General features: G+C 41.3%; 1 protein-coding gene across 2 annotated transcripts in view; it reads right to left on the bottom strand.

Annotated features, from left to right (window-relative positions):
• The window catches only part of cdh11 (cadherin 11, type 2, OB-cadherin (osteoblast)), a 140,513-nt gene that overhangs the window by 33,689 nt on the left and 82,805 nt on the right, over nt 1-24,019 (bottom strand). For both annotated transcript variants that reach the window (XM_033643795.2, XM_078176349.1), the window contains exons 3-7: nt 16,603-17,002; nt 14,806-14,945; nt 13,779-14,073; nt 9,881-10,000; nt 5,034-5,201 (exon numbers count right to left, since the gene is read on the bottom strand). In XM_033643795.2, the coding sequence (XP_033499686.2) occupies nt 5,034-5,201; nt 9,881-10,000; nt 13,779-14,073; nt 14,806-14,945; nt 16,603-16,741 (862 nt within the window). In that variant the 5' untranslated portion in view covers nt 16,742-17,002. The remainder of the gene's footprint in view (nt 1-5,033; nt 5,202-9,880; nt 10,001-13,778; nt 14,074-14,805; nt 14,946-16,602; nt 17,003-24,019) is intronic.

The following is a 24,019-nucleotide window of genomic DNA, read 5'->3' as shown; positions in this document are numbered from 1 at the left end:
TGTGTTGTCTTGTATCACAGATGTAAACTGCCAGTGGTGCACAGAAGTAATGCAAAGGGGTACTTTGTAAACACTTATGACTGATATGTTGGGTTGTAAAACCTCCATTTTGTCCTTTTTATGTTATTTGAAAAATGTTTTATATCCGCTTTGGATACAGGAACAGAAGGATTGCCTGTGGTTAGAAAGCCCATCCGCACTGACTCCTCACAATAACCGTGTTTCCCACGTTGCTGTAGAAGCATAAATTATTACACAGAATAAAACGCTGTCTCAAAATAAAAGTTAAATACTGGATTTGAGAACGGAAATACTCTATTACTCTATTATACTACTATTCATACTGTGTCCTTTTGCCACCAGTCCTTTTAACAATTTAAGGCCCCAGTCGACGACACTCAGTGACCCCTTTATTAGGCATGCGCGTTAATCTAATACAATCCAATAGATCAGCCCTGCTGTAAATTCTACCTTTACGAAGACAATGTTCAGTTTTAAATTGACAGTGTTCGATCAACACATTCTCACTCCGACCTCGTCACATATTGACGTTTGGTCATGGACTTTCCATTTCTTCATATGGCATGAAAGGTGCCCTGGGTATGTTGGTTCTTGACGTTCTGAGATGCCATGTAAAAAATCCGTTTTTACAGGAAAGGTACAGTTTGCATACAGTGTCTTTCAAAATAAAAGACAAAAAGAACAGGGTTTGGCTTGACAATCATACGGGAGGTGAACACTGGCCTCCTGGGTAAAGTTGGTGGTTGTTGGACCCATCCACCACCCGTCACATCCACCCTACTCTGACTTCGCCCAGTTAATTTTTATTGTTGTCCCGCCACGTTTCCTCACGTTTTTACCAGCTCAGTGTCCTAGTGGTAGAGTGTCCGCCCTGAGACTGGGAGGTCGTGGGTTCGATCCCCGGCCGGGTCATACCAAAGACTATAAAAATGGGACCCATTGCCTCCCTGCTTGGCACTCAGCATCAGAGGTTGGAATTGGGGGATTAGATCACCACATGATTCCCGAGCGCGGCACCGCTGCTGCTCACCGCTCCCTCAGGGGATGGGTCAAATGCGGAGAACAAATTTCACACACTGTGTGTGACAATCAGTGGAACTTTACCTTTACCTTTTACCCCTTGACACCTCCAGGCAACACAGCTGCTTTTGTTGCTGCTTCTTCTTTGATGTCGGTTTGATGTGTCTGGACCTTTGGCCACAAAAGCCATTTGCTTATGGTTTGGGAAAGATCATGTTTTGGCCTAAAATACCTGGTTTTGGGGCACAATCCTGACTAGAATATCAATGATTTCTGGGTATAAAACAAGTGCATTTCATGGCACTGGCCCCGGTGGAAAAACATTTGAAATGCCACTTGTAAAACAGTGAAATTACAGTGGACTACAGCTTGGGAGGCATCTCACCATGTCGCTTTCAAAATAAGCGCACTACGTCAGTACAACACTGCAAATGAAGCGTGTTTGAGTTTAAAAAAAAGAGCAGGGTTTGACTTTACAGTCATACGGGAAGCATTAACTGACGTTGTCCTGCCACATTTCCCCCGACGCTGACGGGTGCTGTTACACAAAACAGCGACTGCCAGCGTATCATGCCGATGTGAAAGGACAGGTTTTATCTTTGGTGTCTGACGTCAGACGTCACTGCCCAAGCGCAGGTATTTGACAACTTCGGAGTGAGATCGGGTTAGTGGGAGAGGTATGAACACACACTCACACTCACGTTGACCTCAGTAATAAACATGTAGTCACTAAACACTTGTTGTCTTTGTAGAGGTAGGATTTATGGCTGAGCTATTGGATTGGATTGCACAACCAATCGTCAGAATAAATGTTGGTATTGTACATTTTTGCTGATGAATTGAATTTCTGTTTCAACAACACTGTTTTTAACGTGTGGTTCAGTTAAAAGCCGTGATGCACAAAGCTGACGGTTGGCTGTCGGTCAATGTTGAGCCGTTGTTGCCCTAGTGTTTGCAGTGTGTCCCACGCTGTTGCCCCTCATCAGCCCATGGCAACTTTTCATCGATTCACGGTTTGCTGAAACCTGCAATGCCAATATTCCCTTCTTACAGCTGGTCTGGGATTGCATTAGATTTAACCACTGAGTGTGTGTTTTAACTTTGTGCTATCCATCATTATATAAGAGCCAGTGGCATCAAAGAAACATCTGGACATAATTTCCATGCATACAGTTTATACATACTGAAGACAATCTGCTGGAGAGAAATGTTTTTTGTTCCATTTGAGCTATAAAAAAAAAAAAAAAATTCCCTCAAAATGTCAGTTAGTCGTGACCAACAGAGTCAGATTTTAGCTTTGCATTGCAAGACACTGGTACGCAGTCAGCATGTTGGAATACACCAGAACTGGAGTGATGCTTTTGACAGTCTCTTTCTCTCCCTTTCTGCATCTCTGTGTCTTTTACATTCCCTCCCTCGCTGCCTCTGCTCGTGTCTCTGTCTTTCCTCGCCTATTCAGCTTCTCCACAGGCTAAATCCTGAGCCCTCGTCTCTTCTTTTCTCCTCCCGTCTTCTCTCCATCCAGCTCCTGCAGCTACTCTGCTGAATCTCTGCCAGGAGTCGCTCAGCACAGAGCCACGGGAGGGGAGGGAGGGGAAAACGTGGAGGAACAAAAAAGCAAAAAAAAAAAAAACCAACAACAGAGAGGCAGAGAGAAACTAAGACAGGGTGAAGGAGAAGATAGAAGCACATACAGAGGAAGGGGGTGTTGGACATTGATATAGACGGGAGACTATAAAAATACAGTGGTGCAAATCACTGCTGAGGTTTATGTTGCTCCTGTTTCTATGTGGTGCACCAGAGAAAGATTGAGTCTTGGAGCATATTTGAAGCATTTAGTCATATAAAATCGTGTAACAGTCTTCCTTCCTGCGTGGTTGTTTCTCTAAGTCCAACAGTCCAATCAGAAAACTATGATTTCTTTACTTGATTGCATTGTTATAAAGGTTGGTAACACCTTTTCCCTTATTGGGATTTTAAATAACCAAGTTTTTAAGAAAGGTGTTTACGCCCAATTTCTGAACATGTTTTCACCTCCAACTTAATATATTTTTGAATGTAGGTGATGTCGACTGATTTATGGGATGATTAGTCTGATATAATGTGTTATAAATTCAGATTTTCATATTTTGAAGTACAGCTTTCTTACAACTCTTTTAATCCATGTACTTTTTTTCCCTCTCTGCTTCATTGAATTGTTTGTCAGTTGTTTTATCATGCTGGGTACTTACAGTAAGATGTTTAACCACATGTTATAATAAAGCTTGTCAGTTTATTGGTGTGCATCATAGCAAGCATTATAATGCCAGCTGGTTAAAAATGTACTAAGTAAACATAATTTAAAGAAACTAAATTATGGATGGGGGGTCGTACATTGTAAGTACGTTACCTTAAGGCCATGCTGTACAATAATGGTAAGAAATTAAAGGGTTAGTGTTTTAAATTTTACTACAATTTAATACAATACTTATGAAGAATATTTTAAAGTGTAAAACATTAAAAATTAACTCCTACAGCCTGTAGGAATGAATGGGTTAAAGACAGTCGCCTTATTTCAGCAAACTTTACATCAACAATTTATCAGACTAAATTATCATAAACCCTCTGCAGAACAAGATTGAGAGTTATATCTCAGTGTTTGATGATTTGTCTTACATTTAAATCCCTGTTTTCAGTGTAATGTGTGTGATGCTGCTGGTTGTTAGCAGCTTGTTGTCCAAACTACTGAACTCTAATTTCAGTCTCACCAACATCGTCTGGGAGTGCTGATTTTACCCTGTAAGAGTCTTATTAATAATATTGTAATTATTCTGTAAATGGAAGAAAAATGTGTTTAAAATATCAGCATACAGTCTTCTCTGTAGAGAGGACTCACAAGTGTGTCACTGTTATAGTCGACTGCACAGTATCATAGTTGATTTGGAGAGATAAAGAGAGCATCAAGATGACAGTTATGCAGTCATACAAACCTAAATACACAAAATGATTCCATAAACGTACAATGTTGCTTCAAGGCAACATTTGCTTGTTAACAATTTTCTAGTACTTAATCATCAAAAAAAGCACATTAAACAATTAAAAAGTAAACTTTACTCAACTCTTATTGTGAATCTATTTTTTTCTGAATGTAAAACAACATGAAAAGATGATTTCAGGCCATTTTTGTGGAGAGAGTTGATGGAGCTGAAACACGAACCTGAAAAAGGGACTCAACATGGCCTCCAGAGAGTCATGTGACAGTAGAAACAGTATTGCAACATAACTGAGGATGTATTGTGTGAGTACAAACAGCCAATAACCTGTTACCTTGAGTCAACACAGCACCATAGAGGCTTAATGCATTTGTGGTTTCTACTTGTTAAATTTTCTGACCTGATGAAGATCCGATTATGATCAAAACGTTGTCTCAACATCGCCAGAAGAAAGATAAATCATATTTTGCTTTTGCAGTTGCACAGTAATATGAGAATAGTTTGGAATAACACCTGCAGAAACACCTTATTTGAAAAAACAAAAGGTACAAGTTCGTCATCAGCAAATGTCCTGTCTCTTTCTGTCTGATCTCCTCTTCAAACATCAGATATTCCACTTCGAATCAGTGATTCAAAACACACACACACACACACACACACACACACACACACGCGCCTGAAGACATTGCAGAGGGGCAGTAAATAACCTTCAGTAATTGATTTCTTAAGTTACCTTTTGTGCCTCTTACGGTGACTTCCTTGGCTTCTATATTGCTCGCTAGCAGCATGTTGTCTGGGTTACGCACACAAACATTCACATATAGCACACACAGAACAACATACACACATGTATGTAGACCGACACCAACACACACAGATGTGTGGTGCAGAAAATGATGTCAAAGTGCAGGATGGAAGTAGGAAAGCACTCATAACCTCTGAGGGAGACGTCACAGCAGGGAAAAAGACATCAAGTCATACAGTGGATATCACAGACAGGGTGAAGGTGCTGGTACTCACTCTGTGGGAACTTTGGAGGGTTGTCGTTGACGTCTGTGAGGGTGATTTTAACCTCAGTGGTCCCCGACAGCCCACCCATGTGACCGCCCATGTCTTTGGCCTGGATGACGACATCATACTCCTGACGAGCCTCACGGTCCATGTTTGGCAAGGCAGTACGGATTATACCTGAGAGGACGGATTTTAACAGCAATTAAAAGGGATACTTCGCTGATTTTCAACTAGCTTTGTGTCCGAACAATTAGGGTCATATGTGTAAATGAACTGTGGTAACCTTGCTCCATCTAACCATTGCATAGAGAGTATATGAATGTCATCCTGAATAATAACTGTATGAATGTAAGGTTGTCCATAGTTAGGTGTTTTCAGAGGCCTCAGAGTCCTTCACTGTCTGCATGCAGCCATGTGAGGAGGCTCCAGTGTCTGAAGGTTGAGATACTATATGATCCAGACCTTGTAAATGTTTAGATTTCAGTGTTGGACAGAACTGTACAATGTGTGAAATATATTATAGAAGGCTGAATGTTTGCACTGTTACTATAAGTTTTTGGAAATGTCTTTGTCCATGTACGTGCTGCACCAGGAGCCTCTTGGATCTGATGTTGTGTTAAACACAGGCCCGCTGTCGGGGAGGGTCAAAGGGTACTGATGACCCCAGCCCAAGGCCAAGGGTGCACCATTAAAAGGTCTATGGATGACCCTTGTACTTACCGACGTCTATCACTGACAATACAAGTTATTTGATTTTGCATGACACATAAAGGTATTTCACCAACGGGAGCGTTTATTGGTCCGGTACGGCATAGTGCACTCTGGCAGTTTTATCAGTTTTCTCTGGTTGTGTAGGACCAATTTTAACCTCTCTAACTCCGCCAGGATGCCGACCTCCTCGCTCCCCCCTCCTCTGTTAAATGGAATATCCCAGGCGCACTACGTCATCAAACCATGTGATATTTGGTATTGCCGGATTCAGGAAACTCTTGACTTTTCAAAAATAACATTGTTTTTCTTTTATTTATTATGTATTTCGCACCAGAGCAGCCTAAACACACAAAGTCCAAAATCGCGACGAGTGGTGACAAGTCATGTCATGCTGTTTTTCAATGGGAAAAGTTAAAGGATTACTCGCGATCTTATGTGGATCCGTCAGTGGACACGTAGCTGGTTTATAAAAGGTAAGAGTCTCACTCCTACCACTATTTTTGGCTGAGATATACCGTCTAGAAAGTGGGATCACAACTTTCACATTTCATATGGCTTTATTTGGTGATATTTTATGGTGTTTCTGTGTCATAAACAACATCAGCCTTCATAATCACACCTGATTTCAATAAGGTACAATGTTTGAAGCTGGCTGAGTGTTGTTTGATCACTGATAGTACTGTTTTGAAGCCGAGTGAGCTCCGTCTGGATCTTTTCATGGAAAAAACACTGTAGAATGGTCATACTTTGAGCAACCTTCTTCAAATTTGAAACAAGTGTTCATTGATAGTGTGTCTACAGCCCCACAGTGTCATTTACCTGCTCAGATGAAGCCACAGACAGTTATTCATCCTGAAATACATTTTTTATTTTATTTTAGGCAAAATCTTCAACTTTTTACTGACTTCAGAGGCCCATTACTCTGTCTCTGTATCACCTAGAGTGTTTCTGACACTTTCACAAGAAACTTCAGAGAGTTTTTTAGGCGTTTTTGCTACAAAATGGGGGTGGAATACAAGAGGTTAAAGTGTCAGCATCTTTGAACTACATTGACGGCCTAGTTTCATGAGAAGACCATCTTTCCAGTGGGGAAATACTTCTCTAATGCTCACATTACATTTTCTTTATGACTGTTTTCTCACTATCAATCTAAATGACGTCATTCAGAAAATGTTTTAATATTTCAAAAGGTCTTGCTTGAAAAACAAGTTCTAAAGGAGAAACTTAAAATGTAATTTCCATTCCGAAGAGAGGGTGTCGTTTATTTAAAGATATTTCATTTTGCAAGAAAACACACACCATCAGTCATCGTTCATATAACTAAGAACTCCAGTTAAACATGTGTGAAGTCTTATTTTTCTCCATTTCAAGCCCCAGTAATCTTTTCTTTCTGTTTAATTCATCACCGGCTGCTCTCTTTCCATCGCTCTCTTTCTTTCTCCACATGTCTCGCTGCAGTGTCTGGGAGTTGAGGATTTCTGCTGTCATATTATGCCAAGTGTGTATGCGAATATGTGTGTGCGTATATATGTGTGTGTGTGTGTGTGTGTGTGTGTGACAGCATGCAAAGCTGATAATCTCCAAACCAATTAGAAATGTGAGCTATGGATTTGAGCCAGTCAAATACCCAACACTGGTTTGATTAGCCAGATTTACTCTGCCCAAATCTCTCTCCCTCTCTGTGCCCTCACCACTCTGTCTTTCCATGAACTCACTCTCTCTAAAGCAGTTCCTCTCTCCTCCTCTACCCTAACCTCTTTCTCTCTGTTCTTCTTCACCCTCTCTGACCCGACACAGCTCCATGTCTGCCCTAACCTCTCTGCTTACATCCAATTTCTCCTTTTAATGCGAGCCCAAATATTAGGCCTGGGCTCTGCAGAGACCAGGCTGAATGTCCCCTGGGGACCTCTTTTTACAGCAGTGCCTTCTTTCCCTCACCAATTTCAGTGGAGAGGACCTGCTGTTATATGATCCCTGCAGCAGCCAATGCTTAGCATTTTATATTAAGAGAGGAGAGGGTGGAAATGTTGCAGAAAGAAACAGGGCTTCATTTTAGTGACAATATGTGTAATAGAGCAATGAAAGCTTGTTGTCTACAACACTGGGGTGCACAACCAAGCAGAAAACTCTTAATTATTATTTTTAAATGCTTCAACGTGTTTTCATAATGACTAAGACCTGAAGATGTGAGTACTAACTTTGGTTTCTTGGATCTTGTCAATCTCTGAAAACACAGGTATTCCCACTGTGGTTTGAGCTTAAAGGTATATAATGTAGGATTCTCCTAAAATCAAAGACTCATACCGAAGTAATCCCTCTCAATCATCACTTATGACCCACTCTCAGTGTGTGGCTGTAGATCTATCTGCAGAGACTCTGCCCCTTTTCTTAATGTATTTTTATTTTGTTGTGTTCAGGACAGCCCTGGGCGCAGCATGCAGGTGCCGTCATAAAAAGGTAGCGACTGTGCATCTTGAACTATGCATTCAAAAAGAAACTACAAAAATCACAAACACAGCGCCAAAAAAAAGCAAATGCAGCAAGGTAAAACACTTGCACTGTTACTTTATATGATGCACATTACTGCTTTTGTCTTGTGCAATATTTTTCACATCATGCACAGTATTATTCTTCAGTCTTTTTCCCACCATTTCAGTGCATCTTTAGTAACTCCTGTACTAATCATACTCCTATTGTTACTCTATTAGGCACTGGTTTTTGCTTTTGCTTCTAGAAAGAACCTCTATCTTGTTTATTTGTATATTCAGATATACAATATTCTTGTCTCGTACTTGTCGTCCTCCTCTTATCCGGGTCCGGGTCACGGGGGCAGCAGCCTCAGCAAAGAAGCCCAGACAGTCCTCTCCCCAGCCACTTCCGTCAGCTCTTCCGAGGGAACCCCGAGGCGTTCCCAGGCCAGCCGGGTGATGTAATCCCTCCAGCGTGTCCTGGGGCGGCCCTGAGGTCTCCTCCCGGTTGGACATGCCCAGAAGACATCCTTACCAGATGTCCGAACCACCTCAACTGGGTCCTCTCGATGTGGAGGAGCAGCGGCTCTACTCCAAGTCCCTCCCGGATGTCCGAGCTCCTCACCCTATCTCTAAGGCTGAGCCCAGCCACCCTGCGGAGGAAACTCATTTCGGCCGCTTGTACTTGCGATCTCGTTCTTTCGGTCACTGCCCAGAGCTCCTGACCATAGGTGAGGGTTGGAACGGTAAATCTAGAGCTTCGCTTTCTGGCTAAGCTCCCTCTTCACCACAACGGACCGGTTAAGTGCCTGCATCACTGCTGACGCCGCCCCAATCCACCTGTCAGTCTCCCGCTCCATCCTACCCTCACTCGTGAACAAGATCCAGAGATACTTAAACTCCTCCACCTGAGGCAGGACGTCCCCTGACCTGGAGTGGGCAGTCCACCCTTTTCCGGCTGATTTAATATTCTGTTGTCATAAAACTGAGCCCAGTCAGTAACCCTGACCCGAGGAACCCACTGGTTGTTACTGGTTATGAATCGTTAAATTGTGGTTACTGTAATTTGTAGCATTCTCTGGCACAAGAATTTCCTTTGGGATAAATGAAGTTCATTGGATTATATTGAATTGTTTGAAACACCATGTGGCGTTGAGCTGGGGTCGGGTTTTACTGTTGCTTTTGCTGCAATGCCATTTACAAGCAGTAACACACAATTTCTGCTTAGTATACCTAAAAACAAAAGTTCATAGCTGAATTTCAAAGTTAGAATTTAGATGTATGACCATCAGCTATGAGAACAACTTCTATTCATTGTATTGTTTTTGTCTATATCTCCTGGTTGAGTTACCAAATGAAGGTGAAAGATTTAACTGCATAGCTACAAAATTGAAGCTCTTGGTGCACTGAACATGACACGTCTTGAGATATGCACACTTGCAGTCACCAGCCCTGTGTGGCTTATCTGTCTGGCTAACGGAGCCAATACTTACCAATGTGCAGATGTTTACTGCTGCACATGACTTTATATTGTCTGTTTACAGGATGCTGTTCAGTGTGGTTGCATGTGCTGGATCTGTTAGCTATGTGAAGTCTGTGTCTTTGCATGATGCAATGACATCTGGTTGTGGCGTTGATGTCTGTTGACCCCGGTCAGGGTTCTGTTTTCAGCCTCACCTGTCTGAGGCTCCACAGAGAAATAGGGTTGTCCTTGCAGTATGCTGTACACCAGCCTGGCGCTGTTGCCGTAGGTGGGGTCATCAGCATCTGTAGCTGTCACCTGCATCACTGACGTACCTACAGGACAGACACACAGACATGACAGTCAAGTCAGGCGATAACTCTGCCTCAGCGATTCGGTTCAAGAATGGTTTGACAAACAAGCTTGTCACAGAGAGCGTGCCGATTCACCTGCCTGCACCGGCTGGATGAGGAAGGGAATGAAAAAATCTTTCAGACACTGCAGCTGAACTGCTCCTGTGAGGCCGGTCTCCACACTTATTTCTCTACATTTCATCATTGTCGGATGGAGACATCCTCTTTCCAATTTTGGTGATTTTCGTGTTTTAAATAAAACATTACACTCCCTCCATGCTGTGACAGAGTCCTACAACCCGAGGATTTATGAAACCCTTTCAAAACTTATTGGCTAATCTGAAAAATGCAAAAACAAGATGACAGCAATTTACTTCCTGTGAATCTCTGTTAACTGAACTTGACACAGTTAAGCTGAGCAAATAGGCTAAATAAATTAAATCTGCAGAAGTCGGGAGTAGATTCTTTTAACTTTGCATAATTGTTCAAATTCACTTTTTCAGATGTGACACAACTCATAAAACTGACTCACTAAAAATGTCAAATAAAAGTAATAATGTTAACAGCAGTTTAGATCTGCAGATGTACATGTTGTCATCAGCCTAAACACCACCCAACATGTGCACCACCTGCAGGGCAGGAGTTGTAGTTTTGTTCTTTTTCTAGCAGTTTTTTGTGTGTTTTTACATTTTATTTCTCACAAATATCAATACTAATAGAACACCATTGCATGACTGTTATTTAAATGAAAATGCGTTTCACATTGTTGCTGTGAAATAACACCACAAAATAATTTTGCCTTTAATTTTAACATTTATGGCTCAGTGACTTCTGGCATCAGACTCTGATGAAAAAAGCCATCCTTCCTTTGGCATGGTACCCGACTGGTTGCCTTTATTGTTTAACTGTGCCCAGTTGCATCAGGAGGAAACGTGGCGAGACAACAACAAAATTAAGGCAGTGGAAGTCCTACTGGGGAGGGTGAGAGGGGTGGTGGACGGGTCCAACAACCACCGACTTTCACCTGACAGGCTGGTGTTGCTTCCCATAAGATTGTAAAGCTGAACCCACTTCATTCTTCTCAAACTCAACCACGGTGAGTGCTGGCAAAAGGTTTGGACGTTTGGTCATGGACTTTCTACGATGAGAGACAACATGTAAGGTACCCTGGGTGCATTGGTTGTTGATGACCTGGGATGCCGTGTCAACTTCAGCCTGTTACATGCATCGTCTGTTTTCAAAATACACTTATGTTTTCACCGGAAATGTACAGTTTGCATACAGTCCCTTTCAAAATAACTGCACCACACGGGTACAGCACTGTAAACTGTTTCTTTCCTTCAACAACAAATGCACATGATTACATTTTGTGGTTCCACATGTGGTTGGGTTTAGGCAACAAAAACATGTGTTTGTCTCACTGTCATGTGGTGTTATCTTGTGCTAACCAAGTTTTGTTTTTTCCCTTTGCCTGTACCTGTATGAATATCTGTATAGGTATTTTCCTTATGTGTAGATAGGAAGAATGAGATGATCAAACTCCCCTATTTCTCATGCATTATTATTTTTCACCATTGGTGACTTTGTTATTTCTGTGTCAACCCACTGTATGAATAATATTACCAATGTACCCTTTCCGACATACCATGAAGGTATGGCCTATTACATTGTACAATATAATGACTGGCACCTGCTGTTTGTTCTGTTTATGTATCATATTATTGTGAAAATAAATAAACTATAAGTATTAAAAAAACAACAAAAACAACAACACGTGTTTGGGTTTAGGAAAAAAAAATAAGAGTTTGGATTTACAGTCTTGTGGGACTTGAACACCGGCCTCCCAGATGAAAGTCAGTGGCTGTTGGATCCATCCACACCACTCCTGCCCGCCCTACTCAGATTTTCGCTGCCGTAACCTTAGTTCTTGTCCTGCTGTGTTTCCCCTTGATGGCGCTGGGGGCCGCTAAACTGTAACAGCGACTGGCAGCGTATCATTCCCACATGAAAGGACGGCTTCTTTTGTCAGTGTGCGACGGCGGAGGCCACTGACCAAACACCGGCTTTCACAATTTTGCAGTGAGACTAGTTGTGCAAAGCTAATTTCCTCTTGAGGCAATAAAGGTTTTATCCATTCATGTTTTTCTTAAAATAGTATCAAATATAAAACACAAAATCTGAGCAAAAAAACACCAACAAAATTGGAGCGGATATATCCATTGCCTTTTGATGGCACAAGCTGGACTGGAACTGCAGGTCTAAAACTGCTGATGCTGACCCTTCTGCAGCTGGATTATATTGGCTGAGCCCTTTGGAGACTTCAAATCAATAGCACAGTTTTTGTTGGTTCACAATCTTTTCAGTTTCATATATGCTGTTTAGATGTTGCAGCTATATGAGCACCACCACTCTGCTCCTCACAGAATCCATTGGGTTTATAACTGTAATCAAGTTTCATTCAACCTTGGTCTCGATGTGGCCGCTACCTTACAGGGTAAATTACCAGGAATGTTAATTTGAACGAGACTGTCTTCTCTATCTGTTCTAATTCTGACATCCATGAGGGAACACGGACCTAGTTAGTCAAATTACAGCTTTTCTTTCTGTTCCACTTCTGTGGTTGAGGATGATGGCAACCGGCGGCCCCTCCCTGCCAGGCTTCTGTATTCATGTTTCTGCTTAAGAAGCGGATGGTTGAAAAAAAAAAAATAAAAAAGGAAGCCTGAACAGAACTCATTCAGAAGTCCTTTCAGAAGTTCTTTCTTTGGAAGTCCAGCCCATTCAGAGAAGGGATTTCTCTGGCAGGCAGCACCACTGCCAGTGTGGTTCATTTCAGGTCGGCCTTGAGGGGCTGAAGACTCTCCAAGACCACATAATATTTGGAAAGAAAATCTATCAACATCAGAAGCCCTAAGTAAGGAGACTCTGAGGAGATGGTACGAGTTCTTTCCTGTGCCAAACTAGTGCTAAGTATTTCCTTGCTTTTGCCTCTGGTTGATCAGATTTCTTGTACATTTGATAAAGGAAAGGGAAAAAAGGTGAAAGGACTTTGTAGGAGCAGATTGTGTCAGCTAATGGTGCCGTCTGTTATCCACTTCTCTGTCACATTTCCTGCGATTGGATTTCAGTCATAATTAATAATGTATGAAAAAGGCTGTTTAGCAGACAAACAACACTGACGATGAACTCCATCAGTGACTTCATTAGGAAACGTCAATTACTATGCAATGGAGAGATTTTCAGTACCATTGATTATTTCCTCTGTGTCACTGTTGCGATCAAATTATGTTTGATATTTGGACAAACAAAAAAACAAATCTGCTGGTCAGTTTCACAGATATACCTTCATTTAAGACGAGAGAATTGAGCATGTAAGACGCATTTTGGACGAAGATTTAAAGGTCCAGTGTGTAGGATTTAGGAGGTATATAGACAGAAATAGAGTATATCCTAAGTGTCCTTTAATGTATAATCACCTGAAAATAAGAAGTGTTGTGTTTTCGTTACCTTAGAATGACTTACACCGCTGTGTTTCTACAGTAGCCCAGAATGGACAAACCACAAACCTACAACGCCAAGATGATGTCCTAGTCTTCTACTACACCACAATTAGTCCACAGTATTTACCCTTAAAGAAATGGACCAATTTGCAGCTTTCCTGATTTACATTTTAAATACCTTAAACCAAGGACTTACCCATTCCCCAGCACCAAACTTAACCTCCCCTCCTGTTCCCTTAACCCTCTCTTGTACTACTCACCAACATTGGACATCTCAGGCACCCTGGCATAGTACGGCCCGTGAAGAAACTCAGGAGGATTATCGTTGATGTCTTGAACTTTCACTATGAACTCTGATGGAGGCTCCAGAGGCTTATTAGTGTCTCTGTCCACGGCCTGGGCTGTTAAAGTGTACTGGGCCTGCTCCTCACGGTCCAGTGTTTTCGTGGCGTGGATGTTGCCCGTCTTGTCGTCGATGACAAAGATCGTGCCCGCACCTTCGCCGGACAGGATGTACTTGATGTTGCCATTGCCTGAATCTACGTCTGAATGGAGCTGAATCGGGGAAGAACAGAAGAGAGTAAAGGAAACTAGAAGAAAAAACACAAAGGCAGGACATCTGGATTTCAGATGGTGTGGAACTTATAGAGAGGGAGAGACAGACTGCTGATTACAGAGTGAGACAGGAAGTCTGATCGACAGGCGAGACTGGAATATGTATTGTATCTCCGCTGCTTGGCAGATGTGACATGAGGCATCCATTTCTCAAGTCTACAAATTAAAGAAGCGGGGAGACTGAGATCGACGGGCTCGGAGATGTGCTGTGTGAGACAGGCAAACACTAATAAGTAAGAGATTTAAAACGTTGTCATCCAAAGAAATTGAAGAATGTTCAACATTCAATTAAAGTCTTGTTCTTCCTTTACAGCCCCTAGACTATGAAATATGATGCATTGTAAACATAATTTGTTGTTTGTTGTGAAAGCCGCTGCTCGGTTTGACTGATGCTGTTGTTGTGGAGGACTACCACCAATCATCTTCACCTTGAATGTGAGCATGACCTCCCTTCTTTTCTAGTTTTCTCTCTCCCCTTGACAAATGGGGAAAACACATTTAAATCCTATTGGAGTTAGTCATTTTGCTGTCACACTGTGTGCACCCACCACGATTGTGATTGGAGGGCAGTCTGGCCATGAATTTAACAGTATTTTCTTTACTTAAATATTAATTCTGTTTGTCTCAAGAGAGGAGATTCAAGAATCTTAAGTCATGTTTTATTATACTTACCCTGCCCACCAGAACTGGGTCAGGCCCAGTGTACTCCTCAATGACGAAGAACTGATTCCAGACCCATCCTCGTTTGGACCTGTGGAGCACCTGCCCCTCCTTCCCCGCCCTCTGTTTGTGTCTATGCAGCGACAAGTGACCTAAAAGCACAAAAACAAGCATCGATACATTTCTTGAGACCAGTGCTATAGTTTTCTGTAAATCAATTTAAATCTACAAAGATTAAAAAGCAATTTCAGAAGTCTCCAGGGCTCATCTTACACCTGGTGCAAAGCTGCTCATAGTTCAGTATGACTGTCGTTGCAAGTTTCAGTCAGAAACAGTTGTCATTTTCATGGCCAGCGGCCATTTTGTGTAAGTACTTGCGCCCATCTGTGCATATTGCTATTTCGAAACAGCAGAATGTGATTGCACCATTGACCAACAAAAACCTGGTATAAAGTCACAATGGCTCAGTATTTTCCTGTGATTTAATGGAAGCATTATCCAAATAGAGCGAGCGCACACTCTGCCTGCTGAAATAAAACATTATTAATGAGGAAAATATTAATTAAATTCTTTTAAATGTGAACATAGCAGAGATCAGAGCAGAGCTGCTGACAGACTCTCCATTTCGAGAGACACTGCACATTTACGCTCAAGAAGCAGCCTAACTTCATTGATTATTTCAGAAGTTGGCATGCCTGGCTTTTAAAGGGAATTGGGGACGACACTCAGATTGGCTGAGGACATATTATTCCCTTAAGATACACCTATGTTTAATTAAAGGACTAAATACAACCCTTGCCCCTTTTCGCCCTACTTTGCACCCAGATTGTGTGCCATTTAACTCACAAAAACAGAGTTGGACATGCCCTAAATGCACTCTGTGCACTATACTATATTTAAAATGGGCCCTCATTTGGATCACTATGTTGAGTGAATTGTCTGTCACCACAACTGCAGTTTGTTGTCTGAGAATAGTTTCAACAGACTAAATTCAAAAGTGGGTGGTGAGCAGTGACCTCGTGAACAAAGAGGCCCGCTTTTGAATGATGGGTCACCAGTTCAAAACCCAGTGGAGATAACGTGGGCGGATGTTGTGAAAGACACACACTTTAACAAGTAGTTTTTGAGGTGGCGCTTTGCAGGGGACTTAACCTCTGTTTGTTGCAGTGCAGCTGCTGGGTGGCTAACAGGAGCAGGCTATGGTTGTACTGAGCAGCTGCCATGTGTGAACATCTGTAACTGAGAGGGACCTTGATGGAAAAAATGAATTGCTAAATAAGTCTTTGCTATGTAAGAACAAGTACAACAAAAAAGGATTTAAATTGCAAGTGGATGGAAGACAAATGCATAAAATCTTAGCGTAAATACACTCAATAAGACGTGATTATCCAAACCCTCTTGGGAGATGTTTAAAGTAAGAGATCACTGTTGACAAGAAAATGTGAATGCAGTGATTTTCCAATTCATAAATGTAAAGGGAAAGGAACATTTCAGTTCAAGTAAATATTTGCCTCACAGCTTGGACGGCAACATCTCTGCACAGTAATTGTCAAAAATGGACTGTCAGTACTGTGAAGTCCAAAGTGACTCATGGTCACAAGGGAGGGATCATTGTCAGTTTTAAAAAACATAACTATCATGAAAAACAGTGGCCATCTGTGCATTGACAGGTGAAAGATAAACTGTTTTTATGACTGCATCACAATTACAAGTTAAAGCCGTAAATGTGATCCGGACAGATTAAGAGCTATACTAGTATGAGAGACACATCAGAGTCAAAGGATAAGGAACTGGCTGCTTTAGTCTTACCTGGATGTCTATGTCTGTGGCTTCTTTGATCCAAAGAAGCGTTTCCTTTCCGGGTTCCTAATGCAACGCTACAGAGCGCAGAAACTCCCACCAGCACCAGGAAGGCCCTCAGCGGCCCAAGACCCTGCCGCATCGCCATCGTGCCCAACCTGAGCGACCGTACACTTCACTCCGCCCCCTACTTTCTGGTTCCTCTCAGTGGAGCTCCGCTCCCACTGAGGCGGTATCCTGTTTTTGCTAACGAAATGTTGTTGATGAACTTCCTAGTTCATTAGCTGAGAAGGGGCCAGTTGGTGCGGATACTCATCACCGACTGTCACGTTACTGCCTTTCTTCTCCTCGTTTTTTCTTCGTCTTCTCTCACAATTGGTTAACTCCCTCTCTCCTCTGATGGCAAGGCCTAAAAGAGAGCAGAGGAGACATAATTAAAACACTGCTTTAAAAAAACAATGTAATTGAGCAAATTTACATCCAGTTTAATAAAACTTCTCCCCTGCAAACAGATTAATCTTTATAAAAGTGATGAATTTAACACTGACAGCAAAAACACCGTAAACAGTTCAGTGATCATTCTTCGCTGTCTGTTATAAGAGGTAATGTTAATTGACTGCAGTTGGAGATCTGACTTCTTAAATGGTTGTTGTGTTGATTAGGACATTGTACTAATTACCCAGACGATGCTGTCTGTAAAGTCATTAGCTTTAATTCAGTTAGACACAGAGTGATTTAGTGTGGGAGGTACAGCTCATGTGCAACGCCAGGTTGCTGTATTGCTCTTTTTATAGCCCTTTTAAATACAACAAAAGTAATGTAAAGCAAACATGGGAACATATGAAAGACATTAAAGGTATCCTGACTCTCCCTCAAAGCCCTTTAAATCGCTTACAGTTTGATATGTTAAACAGCACAAGACGAATTTGATCCGTGTAAAATCCAATGTGTCCATCAACACTTGACCTCTGATGCCAGAAACTATAGATGAATGTCACTGAAATGCCTCAAGAGAAATGTTAACGATATACTCTGGCATATGAGCAAAATAAATGTGATGGGAGCAATGAAGGAATTAATCAAATCATGCTGACATCCACTGAACAGAGGACTAAAGGTGATCAGGCCTGGAGCTGCATTTCTAAACAGAACAAAACAGGCAGGCTTAGTTCCCTCTGTTCGATTTTAGGACCAGCAAGTCTGAATTTGTTTGTCAGTTCCTTTAAATAACAACCAACCCAAAGTTTTACCAATCTGCCACCCTCATGGTTACGGCATGTCAAAGTTCAGATGTTTGGATGACTTCTACTGCTTGGTTAAGAGGAGTGAAAGTGTGTGGTCCCAATGTGAGATGCTGGTAAGAAACAAAGTCAGACATTTGTATGCCCGACCACCAAACCACCAACAGCAGTATAACAATGTCATGTCACTTCCACCTTTGCAGTGAAAAACAAATGCTGTCATTTTTCACTTGTTTTCTGGCTTTATTGCCAACTGTGTCTGAAAATATGGCGAGTGCAAACTCAGGACGAAGGGTTACCTGATAAGAATGGGTGAAATTTCAGTTCTGAACTACATCAATGACTACACTACGCATTGGTATTCAACAACTTCGGAGTGAGACCGGGTTGTTTCTCACCACCATGCGTCTGTGTGGCATTGGAGAATACACAGTAATTAAATGTCATGTTGCTGTATGTTAGTTGTACACCACACCATGTAGGTTTCATTTAAATCAAATCTTTCCATTGCCAGTAAGTGACCCAATGACTATGAGACATAATCGGCATGTTGAGAACTTCCGGTCTGGAGTCTTTTCATAAGAAAGGTGGTGGTCATTGGAACCATCCACCACCCTACTTGGACTTTAGCCCTCTTAACTTATGCTGTTGTCCTGCTGCGTTTCCCCAATGCTACCGGGTGCTGTTACACAATAACAGCAACCAGCCACGTATACCAGTGTGAAAGATGGCTTTTTGGTCCGAGGAATTTGCGGCCATTTGTTATACATTTCGAAATAACAAATTGAAACACGGAAAACCAACTATTATCCGCTTTTTGTTTTGACATGACCAACCGCAAAGGAAAAAAATGATCTCCCGTTTTTTATTTGATAATAAAAAAAAGAAAAACGGAAAACGAATTGTTATCCATTATCCGTTATCTGTTATCCATGATCTGATTTAATTTGGGAATTTAAAAAACCCTGTGGGAAACTCCTTTCTCTATTTTTTGTTCGTTTCTTCTCTATGACCAGTAAGTTGCATTCATGTGGTGTCGGAATAATCGGAAAAATGACTTTCAGACTGGGAAAATACACATGAACGCCCGCTCATGTTGGAAAAACAACTCAGAGATAATTTTGGAACAGGAGCTGCCGACTTGACTGAAATTGACGTCACTTTCACAGAAAACTGGCGGACGAAAAGGAACGTTTGGTCCATGGTAATAAAACTTTTTATTAATTCACGTATTGCATATCATTTTTTGCAGACATGTAATGTGTAACGTGGTATGCCGTTAGTTGCTGTCCATGTAGAGTGACCTAGATTTGTTAGAAAAGTTATTTATTAGCATAACATGTCAGATAAAGCAACATTCTACTAGTTATAGGAAATGTACATGCTCTGTATGTACATTTCATAGACCACATGAATGCAACTTACTGGTCACAGAAGAAACGAACAAAAATAGAGAAAGGAGTTTCCCACAGGTTTTTTTTAAAATTCCCAAATTAAATCGGATAATGGATAACGATTCATTTTCCATTTTTCTTTATTATCAAATAAAGAACAGGAGACAGATCATTTTTTCATTTGGTCATTTCAAAACAAAAAACAGGTAATGGTTGGTTTTCTGTGTTTCAATTTGTTATTTCGAAAAGAAAAATGAATAGCTGTGAAGTACACGGACCCTTTTTGCATCTGTGTCTGACGCTGGAAGTTGCTGCCTAAGCGCCAGTATTCGGCAACTTCGGAATGAGGTTGGTATTTTGCAAACTTCCCAGTTGAGAAGAATGCTGCTGAAACTCGACGAATATCAGCATGTCCCGCATGTCTTAATTGGAAAACGCTACATTTAGAATCAGGCCTAATTCAAAGCTGTTTAAATAACCCATTGCAAATATGAAAGGAAAAGTAAAAACTCAACATTTAAACAGATTATTTTTGTTCAGAAACCCAACGCTCTGTCATTAGGAAAGGAAACAAAATGACTGTGTCTTATCTACGGTGTTTAAATCATTTTCTGGATCATTTTTGTTGGTAGTAGGCTGTAGGAGCTAAACAACACATGCATGTTTTTAGATATTTTCATCACAAAGTTCTCCAGGGGTGGCACCTGCACTCCTGGTTTTAAACAGGTTGAAAGGCGTTGACAATCCACAACTGAAATTAGCATATTAAGTACAAGTGACAAGTAAAAGCACATAAATAATGAACAGGATGATTTTTTTCTTTTTTTAAATAACTATGAGCAGGAATAAGAGGCTACATAAGTGATTTGATTAGAATATTTTCACAGATTCAGGGAATAAAAAACAACTATTGATCTAATAATTCATGTAGACGAGTTGATAATTTAATTAAAGGGTTCTCTCAATTAAATTTACAGTCTTCCTTTTTTTTTTCCTGGTGACAGCAGCAGCTTGTTGCACGAATCTCCGTTATGTTATTCATTAATTATTCATGACAATTTGGCAGCACTCCAGAACACACAATACGTTTATTGCAGCATTTTTCAATATTACTGTGTCACTGAGTCAGGTCTCCTAAGCATTTTTGCCTTTGTCGAGTCTCTCAGCACACAGACAGCTCTCATTCTAGCTTCTTCATTTTGTCAGGTCACCCTTTCATAATGTTAAACTTGGAGCAGAAGGTCAGACAAAAGATGAAGGTTACTGTTTCACTGATGCACATTTGGAAACAAGTGTCCCTAATTACATTCATTAAGGCAATAACGTCACCTAATCGACACACACCTACGTGTCAGATATCCCATTTCCTTGCCCAGTGGTTAACATATATTGATGCGGCATTTGCACACAGCTGCATCTCCAATGAACCTCCATTATGGCACCTGACATGGTTGACAGGAGATTTGGGACACAGCTGCACATGTTATATCCCACGTAGACCTGCAGTGCCTCTCACTGAAGAGGCAGCCGTGCCAAAACAGCCAAAGAATTGCACCAAAGCTACCATTATTCCAAGAAATCATTCAACACATGCAAGGAGCAAACACTGACAGTCAGTGATTGTGTTCACAAATCCCTTTACAAGAGGTACAAATGAGTTTTTCTTGCTGCAGCTGTGTGATTCTCTGGGCTTCTTTTCCTTTCTAAACCTAATTCGTCTGATTTTCTTCTGTCTTAACCTCCTCTCTGCTGCTCTGTCTTTGATATATAAATAAAACATGTGCATGCGAGTGTGTGTTTAACATTCAGTAGCTCAGTTGATGAGAATTTCCCTCAGGGCTCATTGGCTCCCGTTGACCACATGACCAGCCAACCAGGAAGTGTTGACAGTTAATCCCACACCGGCTCATCATCTGGCTAATTATCGTTGAGTCTTCTGATTGATGTTTCTGTTTCTGTCTGTGTGTTTGTGCTTGTCTATCACTTATCTGTGCAAGCTTAAGAGCTTAGTTTTGTCTTTGCCACAGCATATGTGGGACTAAAGTGAAATTACCTTGAAGGATTCAAAATAAATCAGAGACAAATACCAAAGCAGCAGAGACGAGATGAAAAGACAAGATGCAACTATGTGAGGATGAGCTTGTTTATATTTTTCATCGACTCAGAAGCACCTTGAAACCAGAGAAAGGAGGCAGTATTAACTTCTGTAAAGAGCTGATGTTACCTTTTTTTTCTGTGTCAAATTTGAGTTGAGAAATTGCGAGTTGCTAACAATTTATCACAGGCAAACCAAAGTAGCACCTATTCACAAACAAATCTATTCCTGGAAGTTGTCACTTGGAGGTGAAATCATTTCTGAATTTCAAAACTTCAAATGAGTCTTAAAATCAACAACACCAACACAATTATACACCCGACATGCACTTGTTGTGCGACGAGCTGACACCTGCTCTGCAGAATCTATTAACACGCTCTCAAACTGTCACTAATGTGTCAAATTAAGTGTCAGCCTTATTTAACAAGCAAGAAAAAATAAAGCGAGTCCAAAATAAATTGCTTTCACCAATATCCTGAAACCCTGCTACCGGTCATCTGTTATTTGTCGCAAAAACTGTCAAGTCAAACATGTTAAAAAAAACAACAGTAACAAAACAGATTGGTAGCAGCGGACAGAGTGACAGCTCAGAAATACTTGTTGTGACTGTGAATATGATAACGTGTGACTTGTTTGACAGTGAAATGACCCTGCTGTCAAATTAAAATAAAGAAACTGCTAGATAATTATTCCCTCTCACTGAAGATGAGGAATTAACAAAACAGCTGAAATATTTCAACCACTGTTTCTTTTTTAAATGAGGTAAATGTTAAAAACATTGCCAGCATTTATGGATTGGGAATCCTGCATAATCCCTCACACAGTTCCTGTGTCTAATATTCTTCCCTTTCTGTTCCTGACATCCTTAATGGCGGAGAGAGCTCCACAGACAGACAGAGCGAGAGAGAATGCAACCCAGAAACAGACAGTGATAATGACTCCCCAGGGCGAGCATGCCTTTTGGCCAGACCACTTCCTCTGTCTGAATACATGACTCAAGAGTCACATTAGAATAGTGAACAGTGTGTGTGTGTGCGTGTGTGTGTGTGTGTGTGTGTGCACGCACTGTTCCCTCGGGCTCATAGCGATGCTGTGAATCCATGAGTCAAGTGTTGGACTAGACTACTGTGATTCATTGGCCAACATTAGAGAGTAGCAGGACCCACACAGTGTGTGTGTGTGTGTGTGTGTGTGTCCCAAAGGTCACAGCGGTGAGGTTAAAAAAAAAATAGAAGTAGTGTGACATGCCTCGCTAGCTGACATATTTTAACTCACCAACCAATCACATTGCATTTGTGGATTTGTTCCAAAATAACTATGACTGAGTGTGTCTTTAAATGTGTGTATGTGTGAGCATGTGTGTATTTATAACCCTATGAAACCTGAGCACATTGGCTGGATGTCTTTTAAAAGCATGGGAAGAAGGCAGTGAGCAAGAAAGACGATATGACCCAAAAAATGATCAAGAAATTAGTAAAAACAGAAAATAAAAAACGTCAACGTAACGTAAGTCATTGTCTTTTCTCTTGTTTTTGAAAAAAATTGCATTAACGTCAAGGTTCATAGTTTAAATACTTGCAAAAGGTGTCAAAAAGCAGCACAAGAAAGTGATAACAAGGTATATGTGTGGTGTGTTGACCTGTTGTCATCCCCAGAGCGTCCCACACGGCAGCCTGGTCAGTAGCCCTTGGCTTCAGCACACAAGGCACCTTACAGCATCTGTTTAGCCCCTTTACCACTGCACAAAAAAACCCCACGAACACCCGCTAACATCTGCTTTCTGTATTGAATAGAAAAGGCTACAGTCATTCAGTCCCAGGAAAAATGACTCTGCGGTTGTAAGCTCCAGCTCTGATCGGCCCTGATTGGCTGTCTACTAACCCTGTTTTCCAGGACATTTGTGATGTTGAATGTGACACATTGTGTGCATGGCTTTGGCGTACTGGAAGTGGGAAAGGAGTCTATTTTTAGCAGGTTTTCCTGCTTTTAAAAACCCACAATTACGTGGAAATTTTGGTGAAAAAAAGGGTATTTGAGATGTATCAGGTTTACATCACACCCCAGTGTGAACCTGTCTGCAGCAATAGTTCAGTAGAAAGAGCGAGAAAGACAGAGTATGACACGAGGGAGTGGTGGGTGGGTCAAACACACACTCAACTTTCACCCAGGAGTCAGGTATTCATGTCCTGCAGGAACCCAAAAGTTAATTTAAGTGACGTAGTTACTGGAGTTCATCACAGAACAAAGTTGTTAGGTGGCATACTCTTTAAGTTACTGTAACAAACAGTAATTTTTAAGACACTGTAGCATGTGACAAACAGAAATTGACATGTAACCTTTCACCTCCATACTCACATGAGAGGGGTACCTGAAGGATCAACGTTTGAAGCATAGGACCACTGAGTGACCAAGCTTCTGAATTTGACCAGTTAGGAGTGAGAACGTGTTGGACGGGTGTGTGAGTTGGGTGTTTCTACTAAACACACAAGTAAATTGCTACTTCTTCTCTTCCTGTGTTGAGTAAGATGGCGAGACAGTCAAAGTTAAGTTCACATTTTGTCCCTGTAAGAATCTGTCATTTCCTGATATTGACTGATGGTTCTGAATTGGAATCAGTCCTCTAATCTTCATCCTGCTTGAATTCCTTTCCTCTGCACCAAAACCTATTAGGAGCACAATGGTTAGCAAACAGTCAT

The sequence above is a fragment of the Epinephelus lanceolatus genome, chromosome 17 (genome assembly GCF_041903045.1).
Source record: "Epinephelus lanceolatus isolate andai-2023 chromosome 17, ASM4190304v1, whole genome shotgun sequence".
NCBI classification, from domain to species: domain Eukaryota; kingdom Metazoa; phylum Chordata; class Actinopteri; order Perciformes; family Serranidae; genus Epinephelus; species Epinephelus lanceolatus.
This window is presented reverse-complemented; position numbering and strand designations above follow the sequence as displayed.